At 44.5% G+C, this 13,773-nt stretch overlaps 1 protein-coding gene across 1 annotated transcript; it reads right to left on the bottom strand.

The window, feature by feature from the left end:
* Positions 1-330: 330 nt before the first annotated feature.
* Positions 331-1,173, bottom strand: HAPSTR2 (HUWE1 associated protein modifying stress responses 2). Its single transcript, XM_047081811.1, has one exon. It carries the CDS (start codon positions 1,171-1,173, stop codon positions 331-333), a length of 843 nt encoding a protein of 280 aa, XP_046937767.1.
* Positions 1,174-13,773: the final 12,600 nt, after the last annotated feature.

Raw genomic sequence — 13,773 nt, 5'->3', positions numbered from 1 at the left:
ACATTTATTGAGCACCAGCAACTGTGCTCGGTGCTAAGGAATATAACTGTGAACAAGATAAACCAGGCTCCCGCTCTGACCAAATATTTCTGGTTTCTTCTGATCTTGCTAAACGACTACATAATACTTGTTCTCTGCTAGGATTAGATGTTTGGGAAAGTCAGAGTCATCCGAGGCCTCTCGTAGAATACTTTAAAAGTTTCTTTACGGCGAACTTGGCAGAAATCTCTGTTGAACTTGGAGAAGAGAGACGGTCGCGAGTGTCCTTTCGCCGAGCACGTTGACGGTCAACGCTCAAGTAAGATGGCGGCTGGTGGCCAACGACGCCGTTCAGAACAGTCGGTTGCGCTTGTGGGTTGGGGAGCCTGTGACACTGTCACTGCACTGGGCCGAGGGGCGCTTGCGGGTCCCCCCGCTGTCCAGGCGGAGGGCCAGTTCTTCGGCGTTGAAGGGGTTCGAGTCGTCCTCGAGGAGGCTGCTTTTCCGGCGCCCGCCGCCGGCCACGCTGCCGGCGACACCGCTGGCCTGGGGCGGGGACCCGGGTGCGCCGGCTCGCACGCTGATGCTGGCCATGGCACCGCTGAGGCCATGCAGGGCGATGGCCTCGTGGAAAGGCTGCAGGTCGACCTCGACGGCCGAGCTGGCTTCGGTGGCGGCGGCCGGGCTGGCGGCCGAGGCGGGCGGCTTCGGGAGCGTCCTGGGGGTGCGCGGCGGGGGCGGGGCGGGGGGCACTTTGCCGCACAGGAAGCTAATGAGGTCTTCGCGGAGGATGGTGCTCCGGCCCTTCTTCGCCCACTCCAGCACGTCTTTGATGCGACGCTGGTAGCCAACCTGGACGCCCAGGTCAAAACTTCGTTGGTGGGCGTCCCCGCTCTCTTTGTAGAGACTGGTCACGGCCATGGCCGCGTTCTGGAAGGGGTCCCACACGGACAGTCCTGGCTGTTGGCAGCCGGGATCCTTGTAGAGCTGGGCCACGGCGGTGGCAGAGATCTGGAAGAGGTGCCACAGCCTCTGCTGCTCGCTCTTGAGCCCCGCTGCCTCGGCGGCCGCCTCGTCCTCCACCTCCGGGGGCAGCTGCTCCTCCTGCTCGGCCTCGGCCAAGCACTGGCGTTCCCACTTGGAGAACCAGTGCTCCGCGACCTCGGCCTCGCCCTCCTTCGGCTGCTCCTCCATCCTCCTCCTCCTCCTGGCCGCTCTTCTCCTCCACCGCCGCCGCCTGCTCCGCCTCGCTCTTGCTCCTGCTCCCGCTCCCGCTCCTGCTCCTCCACCTCCGCCTCACCTCCCGCTCCGCGCTGCCCTCCTCCTTCTGCGGCCGCCGCCACCTCCTCCGCGTGCGCCGGCGGGCGGTCGCGCGGGCGGCGGGGCCCCGAGGCCAACTGTTCCGGCGCGCGCCGCCCGCGGCCCCGGTGCACGCCCCGCCCCGCCCGGCCCGGCCCCCAGCTACGCCGCGGAGAGAACTCCGCAGCCGCCGGCGCCGCCTTGCTGCCCCCTTCCGGCCCCGCGGGCCGCTCCTAGCGCCCCCCCAAGGCGCCGCGGCCTCCCCGCCGCCGCCGCCGCCGCCGCCGCCGCCGCCGCCGCCGCCGCCGCCGCGGCCCCGCAGCCCGGCCCCAGCCCCCGCTCCGCCGCCGCCGCCGCACCGAGAACTCGGAGGGGGACCGGCTGCAGCGCTGCCCCAACGCGGCGCCTGCCTACCACTTGGCCCCCTTTTCACACATTTTTGAGACTTGTCGCCATCGTCCAATGAGCTGATCAAATTTTACATCCTATGTTGCCAGAGAGGATTATGGGGCAACTTCATGGTGTCGATCACATCCAGGGCGCCGATCCGGGAAGGCCGGGGGGCGGGGGGGGGGGGTAGTGGAAAGGGCATGGCCCCCGTGAAAGGGCAGGCGGTGTGAATCCCTGCAATGCCCTCGACACCGTAGGTACCCAAGAAAAGTGTTTTCCGTGGGTCGACGCGGTATTTTGCGGAGGAAAGTCCATATAGCATAACGCGCCCTCCCCCCTGCCACGCTCCCTCGGCCTCAGTTTCCCCAAGTGCCAAATGAGGTGGTTGGATTAGGTCTCTGGAAGGCACCTACAGCCGTGATTTAGAACTTTCCCGCTGGCGCTGCAAAGCACCTCTTCTGGGCTAGTTGCACACTTATCAGATTCTAAGAGTCATGTCAGAAATGGTAATGATTTTTTTTTCCCCTCCGTATTCTTGCAAGGTTCTTGGTCATTAAAAAAAAAAAAAAAAATGGGTTGGGGGTTTTCTGTGGTCTCCTTTCAACTACTGAAAATTCCAAGATGAAGAACTTGGGGGGGGGGTGGGAATAGGAAAATGAAATCCCAAACACGCTCTAGTGTAAAATTCTGCCTTTTAGGAAAGGAAAAAAAAAAAAAAAGCTTGCCTAATTCAACACCCATATAGCTAGGTAAAACATCATAATAATACCAAGATTAAGCCACACCTAAGATACCACGGTCTTTTCTCTGTTCAGTAACAACCCTCCTATAATGATGCAGTTCTTTTTCAGTGCAGACAATTCCAGAGCAAACTGTGTTAACAGAAGAAAAATGATCACTGAGCTAAGGATAACATCAAAAATGGGAGAAACTAGCATGCAATAATTTTTTTAATGTAAGAAAAAAGTTAGATTTCACAGTTTCTGTTGAAGACAGTATCTGCCAGGGCTCCATAAAGCCTTACAGAGATAAAGGAGGCTAAATCTCCTAGCGAACTATGTTTCATAATTCCCAAATATGAAAATGAGTATATAAAATAAAATGATCTAATCATTAAGCTTTATCATCTTCCTTAAAAGAAATACATGTTTCTAAGTTAAATATAAAAGGGAAGAAGAAGAAGAAGAGGGGATTGTGCCCTTTCTCTGCAAACCAGGCTTTTTCACGATTCATTAAACCCTTTTTCCATATGTGTAATTGGACTCTTCTCATTTACATAAACGAGGGATGAGGCAAAGACCTAAGATCAGCCCAAAAGGAGAACTACATTTCTCATTCTCCAACGTTAAAAAAAAATACAACGTAGAAAACTCCGAGAAGGCAGATGCCCCCTCCTCTCACACACACCCACATGTACCGGCCCTGAAATAGTTCATGGCCGAGGAGACAGTGAGTTTGCCAGAGGTTTGGGGGTTGCTGTGCACATGGCGCCTCACAGTTATCATCAGTGGCACAGGTTTTATTTTATTTTCTCTAAGTAAAAAAGCCTGGATTGACACGACTGACAGTAGGACACCATATCCTATTTTCTCCCCTCATTTTTGATTGGGTTAAAAAACCAAGAAGAAAGACCGCGCTGTCTTTGAAAGAGCACAACCTTATGCTTGGGCTTGAGTTGTCTGGCTGGTGTCCTCCATTCAGTTCGTCTCAGCACCTGATTAATTAGTTAATTAGTACTTAGAGCTGACTAGCCCCAGTCGGCATGGTGAAATGTTGAATCCAGCATTGAAATTTCTGTGTCGCACACCCTAATTATTATCACCCCACTACTTTTAAAACCATTGCACCAAATTATTATAATAGAGCCAGACAACTGTGTGGGAATATGTTCTTTCTGAGAAATAATGGTAGACTTGTAATATTTTTCACTATTGCCCTTAACACATTTAAACAAAACAATGAATGGGAAAAATTCTAATTCAATTAGCCTCCAGCTCCTTCCATAGAGAAAATGATTGTATACGGAAGAGGTGTCAGAAAAATCACACCGAAAATTTTTCATGGTTTATCATTTCTTCCAGTGGCAAAGAGTACGTTTCTAAGATATCCTATCTGAGATTAATTTTGTTCCCATAAAAGTCTAAAATGTCAGGAATTAAAAAAAAAAAAAAACACAGAATAGAAAATAGAAACAAAACAAAAAAAACCCTAAGATTATTTTAAGTAGCTGTCAGGAAATGATGTTATCTGTGTGTGTTTGGGGGAGAGGGGGACTTCTGATGTTTAAAAATACTGACATGGTTTAGGAATGAGTTTTCTATGGGAAACTCATTCTAAGGAAAAAATATTCCTTGGCCGCTGCCCCATTCTTCCATAAAGTAGATGTCATAGACAAGGTTTAATATCAACCAGGGGGAAATAGTTTCAGAAAATAAGTTAGGACACCAACCTAGAGGCGTCTAATTTTTGGCATTTCTCAGTGTACCGTTACCAAAAAGGGCCCCAGTGTGTCAAAGATTTTCAGTATTACTGGTAGCTATTTTCACCTGAAACAATCCTTATATATCAGTAGTGGCCTGCTTGTAATTGTAAGAGCTAAATGGTACACAAAACTGGATACACAACCACACAGATCAGTAAATGGGTCGGACTGAAAGCAAAAGTAAACACCAACCTTAGGAAATGAAAGAAGTTAAAAGATAAGTGTTAAGGACCTTATTCTTTTTGGAGAATAAAACAAGATTTAGTAGCTTTCCACTTAATTTAAATGAAAAGAATCACTACCTTACATATTGCAGTGATAATGTAATGGGGAAAGAAAACAAAAAAGTCTTTGTACAAATGACACCTCCTATAGTTGTTGTGAAGAAACTTTTCCCCTTGGTATCTGCTAACAAATTCTAATTAATGCTGCACATTCCTTTACTGAAATCATTTAATGCGTAACAAGGGGGGTAAAAAGAAATGCTGAATGCTCGTGATTGCCCTGTTAGAATTATGGGAGTGAAAGCCTGGGGCCCCAAACTTACTGTCTATTAAAGCCAAGCTTTGAAAAAGAAATGCAACCTACAAAAGCTGTCAATCTCCCTTGCCCCTAAAGCCTGGGTTCACATGGATTCAAGTGACAGCCCTCCTCCCCCATGCACAATACATCAATCTGTCTCTCCCACAAGCACCCACAGCCCATTGTGCTGGCCGCAGGTGCCTATTATGGCACCCATGGCTGCCTCCCACAGCTCCGCCCCTGAGAAACAGGAACTGCAGACAATGGAGCCCTGTGGGAAGACAGAGGTGGGTGTTGGGAGGGATAACAGACAGATGGTAAAGGGTATAGGGTAGTAAGGTAGTTTTCAAAACAAATGTCAAACATTCAAAATTATTGCTTTCTCGCGTCTCCCCCTTTTGAATCGCCTCTGCTTCAATCACCATCTGCCATAATTATAAAAGCACTTACCTGGTATGACGGATTTTCGCTCCCCTTTTTGGGTAGCGGTGGACGGGATGACCTTCCGTACTCTAGTCCTCCTATTTAGCCTCTAGGTTTCTCAAGGTCACGGGCTGAGGAGTTTTAGTTAAGCCACACCAGCAGCCCATAGAGGGGGAGAGAAGGCATGTTTCTAAATTTTTGGCAAGGTTTGTGATTTCCCTTTCGGCTTAGTTTTGGGCTCCTTGAGGGGAGGGGGGTCATGCAAACGAGTTACTTTGGGTAATATACTTATGAAAGCCAAGTACTATAAGACGCTACAAATGTATCAGGCAGGTGGAAATTCTTAGGCCATTTCTTTTCTGGTCAGGAGTCACATAAAGAGAGATGAGGTGCATTTAATAATAGAAGTACTGAAAGTTTCTCACTCGGCCTTTTTTTTTTTTTTTTTTTTACCTATTTTCAAACATGTTAACAAAAAGGAGTAAAACTGTAAAAAAAAAAAATACTAAATATTATTGACATCGAGTGCCCTTATCAGAAAAAAAGTGTATTTTAAACGATTCATTTCGTAAAATGGCACTTGCCTGTGGTGTTTTTAACCTTCTGAGTTAGGAGCTAATTAAGAAGTAGTAAATGGGAGAATTAAGATATATGCCCCAAACACATGTATTAGTTCAAGCAAATGGGACTTAGTTGCTTTTGCTGTTGTTCCGTTGTGTCGACATCACCTCATTCCTGTTTCCAAGATAATTTGTCATAAAGTAAAAGCGAGCTGACAATAATTTCGTCACTACTGCTACGGCTACCTGTCTGAAACAACGAAATCACCAAGAGAAATCTGGCACAATTGACTGTAAGTCATGGTCAAGAGGATCAGTGACTTGTGGGGATGAGGGTACCGCGAAAATAATGCCAGGCACCGAACGCAGCCAGTTTTCCCGAAGCAAACAAGAGGGTCTCGGTTGCCTGTCAAAAACTACAAACTAGGCTTTAACTAGGGACTGTCAGGGATCCAAGCGAGCTCCTGGCCAGGGAGAGCTTAATTAGCAGAGTTGGTTTGGGTTTTCAAATTACAGAAGAAAAACAACCAATACAGTGTGAAAGCATACAGTGGTCTAATGTGGCACCAAATTCACTATTCCATTATGTGCATGCGTAGTGATTTTGTACATTTCGTTAACAATTTAAATTTAGATTTTAAACATTTTTTGCACCCTTCACTAGGGCATGTTTCTTTTGTTTTCTTCTTATGTATCCTTTCAGAAGTTTTTTTCTTTTTTTTTTCCTTTCAGAGATTTTAATGTATTTATCACCAAATACAAATATGCATGCCCCCTCTTTTGCCATAAGTGGTGGCATAATACATACACTATTTTGGTTCTGAACCTGAGAGATCTTGGAGATCAGTCCATATCAGAATATGAACAGCTATGAGGGCATGCTTCTTAAATGTGAATAGTTTTGAGTCCTATTTGGTATTTGTAAAAGCTAAGACTCCAGTTCCACAGTGGGAAAATATATGGTTCCAGTATTTCGCTACCAATTGATTGAGCCATTGAAAGCTAGTCTTATTTCTTCTAACAACTATTGAATTAGGTATTCCATTTCGAATGCTCAGAAATTAGTATAGCTACCTCCAATCATCTGTCTAAATGGCAGCCAGAGAAAATGTGGGGAGAAAGTCACAGATAACCCATAGATACAACCTTTGTTAAAGACGCTAACATGGGAAAACTTATAAGATATTTATTGGTAGGGTTTGTGGATTGTTTCTATAGCATCCAAAATATTCAGAGGTCGAAAGAAATTGCTAAGCACTTTCCCATTTGATCCATGGTCCATTATTCATACTTTTGGTATCTCAAATGAATGACCTTGCTTAATTGATTTAACTGATTAAAAGATGCCAGGTTTTAGCTGTAAAATTAACTGACAATACACACTCCTTTTACCTGTGCTCCAATGCCAAGTTGTTTTACCTCTAGATGTTTTCCATGGGGCTCTTGAGTCTATCCATTTTAAAATTAACATAGTTCGGGGTGCCTGGGTGGCCCAGTTAAGTGTCCTACTTCGGCTCAGGTCATGATCTCACAGTTCGTGGGTTCGTGCCCTACGTCAGGCTCCGTGCTGACAGCTCAGAGCCTGGAGCCTGCTTCAGATTCTCTGTCTCCCTCTCTCTCTGTTCCTGCCCTGCTTGTGTGCTCTCTCTCTCTCTCCAAAATAAAGATTAAAAAATAATAAAATTAAATAAAATTAACATAGTTCATTGGTTAAACAACTCCAAGGTTTTATTGCCAGACAAACCTGGGTTCAAATGCTGGCTCTGGAGCTTGAAAGTGGTGTGATTTAACTTTGCTGGTACTGAGTTTTCTCTAAAACAGGGATGTTTCTAGTACCTACTTCATAGGTTTGTGTAAAGATTAGATGAGACCATGCACTGACTCTTAAAATGATGCCTAGAACATAGCAAATCCTCAAAAGAAAAAAAAAAAGAGTACCTATTATTACTAATATCAGTTATAGGACTCTGAAGATTAGCTAGATGAATTCTCAAATCTGATCAGCAAACTCATCTGGGGCATAGTTGTTAAAAAATGCACAGGGGTGCCTGGGTGGCTCAGTCCGTTAAGCATCTGACTCTTGATTTCAGCTCAGGTCATGATCTCACTCATGAGATCAAGCCTCGCATCGGGCTCTGCACTGGGTGTGCAGCCTGCTTAAGATCATCTCTCTCCCTCTTCCTCTGCCAGTTGCCCACCGGCGCTTTCTATCAAAAAAAAAAAAATTTTTTTTTTTAAATGCACATACCCCAGCCATACCTCAGCCAGAGAAACTCCAATTAAATAGATCTGTGGTGGTGCCTAGAAATTTGTATTTTAAAGCAATAAAAGAAATCCCCAGATGACCAAGAAAGCATTAGGTTGTAATTAGAATAAGAAGTCAAAGGGCTCAGTGAAGAATACCCTTAAGATAGGTGCAAATTCCATAATCAACCTATATAACTAATTGAATAACGAAGACACCAGAAGCCATTTCCGTGTGCTTTTGATTGACAATGAAACACAATTAGGAACTCGAAGGAGAACAAAAAGCTGTATGATGATTCCAGTTCTAATAGGAAGCATGCTCAAATGTGGCATCTTTGTGAGCCATTGAGGGAGTATAAAAAAAGATAATCCGTTTGACTTTGACATTTGACATTTGGTTCTCCTACCAGCAGCACTTTTTTACTGCCATATGATTACATCTTTTTCTCTGTAGGTCCAATCACACTACATGGTCCTGCTGTGAATAATATTTACATAGAAGTTAATAATGGGAAAGCCGTTCGTTTGGTTCTTTAATTAAACTCCTTTTTTTTTTTTTTAGAAAAGATTCACAGGCAGTTGTGAGAAATAATATAGACAGCCAGTGTATCCTTTACTCAGTTCTCCCAACAGCCTCTTGCAAAAGTATAAAACAATATCACAGAGTATTGCCATCGATACAATCAAGATGCAGAAGAATTCCATTACCGCAGGACCCCTTATCTTTTTTTTTTTTACATTTTATTTATTTTTGAGAGACAGAGACAGAGCACAAGTGGGAGAGGGGCAGAGAGAGATGGAGACACAGAATCTGAAGCAGCTCCATCCAGGCTGTGAGCGGTCAGCACAGAGCCCGACGCGGGGCTCGAACTCACAAACCGCGAGATCGTGACCTGAGCCGAAGCCGGACGCCCAACCAACTGAGCCACCCAGGTGCCCCATGTTTCTTTTTTATAGCATACTTTCTTCCCTCCCATCCTTTCCCCTCCCAAATCCACGGTAACCAATCACCTGTTCCACTTCTATAGCTTCACAATTTCAGGAATGTATGTAAAGAATATAAATACAACCAGATAGTCTGCAACCTTCTGGGTTGGCTTTCTCCACTCGACATCATTCTCTGGAGATCCATCCAGCTTGTTGCCTGTTATCAACAGTTCCTTCCTTTTCATTGCTGAGCGTGCTGCTTCATATGGCTGCAGCACACTTTGTTTAACCGTTCACCTGTTGAAGGACATCTGGGTTGCTTCCGGTTGATGAATGAAGCTACTACTGATAAATCTGCTCTGAACATTTGTGTACAGGTGTTGGTGTGAACTTCAAACTTCATTTCTCCGAGATAAGCGCCCAGCAGTCCAACTGCTGAGTTGTATAGTGCTGGCGTGTTTATTAAAGAAACTGCCCAACCTTTTCCAGAGTGGCTGCACCACATGACATTTCCACCAGTAACGGATGAATGAGCAAGTTTCACCACACCTTCGTCAGCATTTGTTATTCTCACTAATTTTTGCTCTTCTGACAGATATATAGTGATATCTCATTGTGGTTTTCATTGGTGTTTTTATAATGATTAATAATATTGAACGTATTTTCATCTGCCTATTTGCCACCTACATACCCTCCTTGGTGAAATGTCTCTTCAGGTCTTTTGCATTTTAGTTTTATTTTTTGTTTATTTGTTTATTTTGAGAGAGAGAGAGAGAGAGCACGTGAGCAGGGGAGGGGCACAGAGAGAGAGGGAGAGAGAGAATCCCAAGCAGGCCCCGCACTGCCAGTGTGGAGCCCGATGCGGGGCTCAGACTCACAAACTGTGAGATCATGACCTGAGCCGAAACTGAGAGTTAGACACTTAGCTGACTGAGCCACCGGGCGCCCCTCGTTTTATTTTTTAAAATCAAGTTATAGACAGAGCATACTGAGGATTTAATTCAAGTTGCAAAACAGATTTCATTTTACGTTTAATTTTGCTATCTTATTTTCTAGCTTAACCCTTCAAAAGCACTTACTATGTACCCAATACTGTTTTAAGTACTTTGAACTGTTTACTTCAATTCAAGTAACACTTAACCTTACCGCAACCCTGTGAAGTTAGCTACTGCTGTTATCATCTCCATTCGACAGGTGAGGAAACTGAGGGCACAGAGACATTCAATCATTGGCCTAAGATTACATAGATAACAAGAGGTGGAGCCCCAATCTCGGCCTAGGCGGTTGTTGTTATGAGCTTAACAATGTACACGTAATATGATGGTTCACAGAAGGTAGAGGAGGTGGGAGGAGGGAGAGCATAGGGAAGTGTCTCTGAAATGAGTGTTGATAAATATTATCTAGAATCGATGGATCCAGAAACAAAATTAAAAAATATGTAAAGTTATAGGGGCGCCTGGGGGGGCTCAGTCAGTTAAGTGACCGACGCTTGATCTCGGCTCAGGTCATGATCTCACGGTTTGTGAGGTTTGAGCCCCGCGTCAGGCTCTCCGCTGACAGTGTGGAGCTTGCTTGGGATTCTCTCTCTCTCCCTCTCGCTCTGCCCCCTCCCCTACTCACTCACTCCCGCTCTCTCAAAAATAAATAACAACAAAAAAATAAAGTTATGAAAGTAACTACTAAAATGTCCTGAATATCATAAAACTATACCTAATAAAATTTGGGGAAAATCAGAAGTAGGTAAAAGATGTGGCATATGTATGCTAAATCCTTCATTTTTCTTGAGAGTCAAAAACTAGTTTAAAATAAGTAAGAAATAGAAGTATAAACATGTTATTTAGAGTGATGGTATTAATCATCAGCAAAACTCAAAACTAGAAATCAAGTGGTTACCTCTGGACTCTAGAAACAAGCTTTTAAAGGTGAAACTTTTCTCTTCTATACCGTTCAATTTTTTAAAAACTGTGCGCAGGTTATATCTATGATAAAAACGGGATATTTTAAAGTAATTCTGATTGTGACTACGTTTGATAGCCACCAAGCTAAATCACAGCCAGTATTCTTGAAGGTCTTCAAAAATAGGTGACGATGAATAGTTTAGCATGTTGCATATTAGTCTGGAATTACTAGGATCTACTTGTAGTATCTGTTAACCTTAAAAATCAAGCTGTCAGTTATTGTACCAGCAACAACGGGTTCATTCAGGAATAGCACAGAACTGCAACTCAGGACATGCAAGTTACTACAAAACCAGGGAAGTGCAGAGAACAAAGAAGAAAGCCCTCTCATTGAGCAAAGGGGGTAGCTGGGAAGGCCGTTATTACAAAAAGTTCCTTGCAGCAAACTGGGAGTCCCAAGTAGAGTGGTTTCTCATTGGCTGAGTTGTGACAGTTTCTTATTGGCCTGGCCATTGCTGGGTGGGTCAGTCGGTTGGTTAAGTATTGGACTTCGGCTCAGGTCATGATCTCACGGTTCGTGAGTTCCAGCCCCGTGTCGGGCTCTGTGCTGACAGCTCAGAGCCTGGAGCCTGCTTCGGATTCTGTGTCTCCCTCTCTCTCTCTGCCCCTCCCCAGTTCACACTCTGTCTCTCTCTCTCTCTCTCTCTCTCTCTCTCTCTCTCAAAAATAAACATTAAAAAAAATTAAAAACAAATAACACGATGGTGACCTCCTGTGTACAGAAAGCTTTGCACCCGCTTTTATTTCAGTAGATGCAGAGATTCATACAAGCATTTAATATACACATATGTGTCTAGGTATCTTTCTATATTAGTACAATCTATTTGGTATCGGTATCTGCGTAACGTTCTATTCTATGACCGCCGAACCCACGACTATAACTTGTGGAGGCAGGCCCCGCTTATTGGATAGTCAGTTGTTTACCATCTCTTGCAAAAAATGGGATAAGGGCAATGATGAGTTTGTGGCTCCGAGCGTGTGTGTGTGTGTGTGTGTGTGTGTTACTCAGTGCTCTCCTGAGAAACAGAACCAATGAACGTGTACATATAAAGAGAGAGATTTGGAGCGCCCGGGTGGCTCAGTTGGTTAAGCGTCTGACTCCTGGTGTCAGCTCAGGTCACGAGCTCATAGTTTGCGAGTTTGAGCCCCACGTTGGGCTCTGCACTGACGGTACAGAGCCTGCTTGGGATTCTCTCTCTCTCTCTCTCTCTCTCTCTCTCTCTCTCTCTCTCCCCCCCCCCCGCCCCTCCTGTACTCTCTCTCTTTCTCAAACTAAGTAAATAAACTTTAATTTCTTTCTAAAAAGAGAGAGATTTATTTTAAGGAAGTGGTTCACACGCTCATGGAGGCTGGGTGGGCCAACAGCCTGGAGACCCAGAGAAGAGCCAATGTTGCAGTTCAAGTCCGGAGGCTAACTGCTGGCAGAATTCCTTCTTGCTCAGCACAGGTCCGTCTTTGTTCTGTTAAGGCTTCAACTGATTGGACGAGGCCCACCCGCATTATGAAAGGTAATCTGCTTCATTCAGTCAAGGTCCACCGATCTAAACGTTAACCTCACCCAAAAGAACACCCTCATAGAAATATTCAGAATGCCGTCTGACCAAACACCCGGGCACCAAGGCCCAGCCAGGTTGACCCAAAAAACGAACCATCGCGGCGTGTGTACACAGACGCGTATTTACAGTCAGCGGCTACGTAAGAGTCTGGAATCAGAGCGATACACGCTGGGTAACGTCCGCAGTATTTGAAAATGTGCCAAATGTACCATCGCTTCGGAAAAATAAACCTCACAATCCCTCTTCCAAATCTGTCCTCTATTCCCTTAGAAAAATTAAAGCACCAGTGAAATATCTTTGATCTGTTCCCTCAGGACAACTTACTTGCAAGGTTTTGTTTTTCACTCGCTGGGAGGAGCGCTGGGTGTTGTACGGAAGCGATGAATCACGGGAATCTACCCCCAAAACCAAGAGCACACTGCATGTACACTGCATGTTAACCAACCTGACAATAAATTACATTTAAAAAAAAAGATTTTATTTTTAAGTTAGCTCCACATCCAACATGCGGCTCGAGCCCACAATCCTGAGATCAGGATGAGGTCTTGTCAATCCTTATAACATCAGCCACTGAGTAGGTGTATGGTGATATATCACTGTGGCTCTATTTCACATTTTCCTTATGACTAATCATATTGAGTATCTTTTCATGTGCTTGTTGGCCATTCACATACTTGTTTTTGCCAAGTGTGTGTTCAAACATTTTGCCAATTTTTAGTTGGACTATTTGTCTTTTTATTGAGTAAGAGGAGATTATATATATATATACATATATATGGCAAATGTTTTTCCTTCCTGGCTGTGGCTTGCCTTTTTATTTTGTTAATGATAACTTTTGAATAGCAGAAGTTTTAAATATTTTTAATGATTTATTTATTTATGTTTAAGAAAACTCTACCCCCCACGTGGCGCTTGCACTCACGACCCGACATCAAGAGTTGCATACTCTATGACCGAGCCCGCCAGAAGTGTTACATTTCGATGAAGTCCAATTTATCAACTTTTTCCTTTTCTGGTTTCTGTTTTTGCATCCTAAAAAATCTTTGCTTACTGCCAAGTCCCAATTTTTTCCCCGGTGTTTTCTTCTAGAAGCTTCATACTTTAGGTTTGTACATTTCGGTTTATGTGTGAACCATTCGGAGTTAATGGTTTTTGCCTGATACAAGGTTGAGGTTCATTTTGTCTCCACATGGGTATTGACTTGTTCAGCACCATTTGTTTCAAAACTGTCCTTGTTTTTTTATTTCCTTTTGTTTTTCTTCTGTTTTCTCTCCATACTTGCAGTTTAATGAGCCAAGGGCCTGTTGTCTCCATCTGTGAAAAGCCCTCTGGACCTAGATTGTAAGTGGAAATGCTATCATTGCTTGAGAAATGGTGCTTAATTGTAAGGATTATCAGCGATTATATTTAACCATGGTATCGGTAAAGTT

Source organism: Lynx rufus, unplaced genomic scaffold (genome assembly GCF_022079265.1).
Source record: "Lynx rufus isolate CCGP_SWC_20201006 ecotype Redwood Valley unplaced genomic scaffold, mLynRuf1.p SCAF_19, whole genome shotgun sequence".
Taxonomy (NCBI): Eukaryota; Metazoa; Chordata; class Mammalia; order Carnivora; family Felidae; genus Lynx; species Lynx rufus.
The sequence above is the reverse complement of the archived record's forward strand: the minus strand, read 5'-3'. Positions and strand labels throughout refer to the sequence as shown.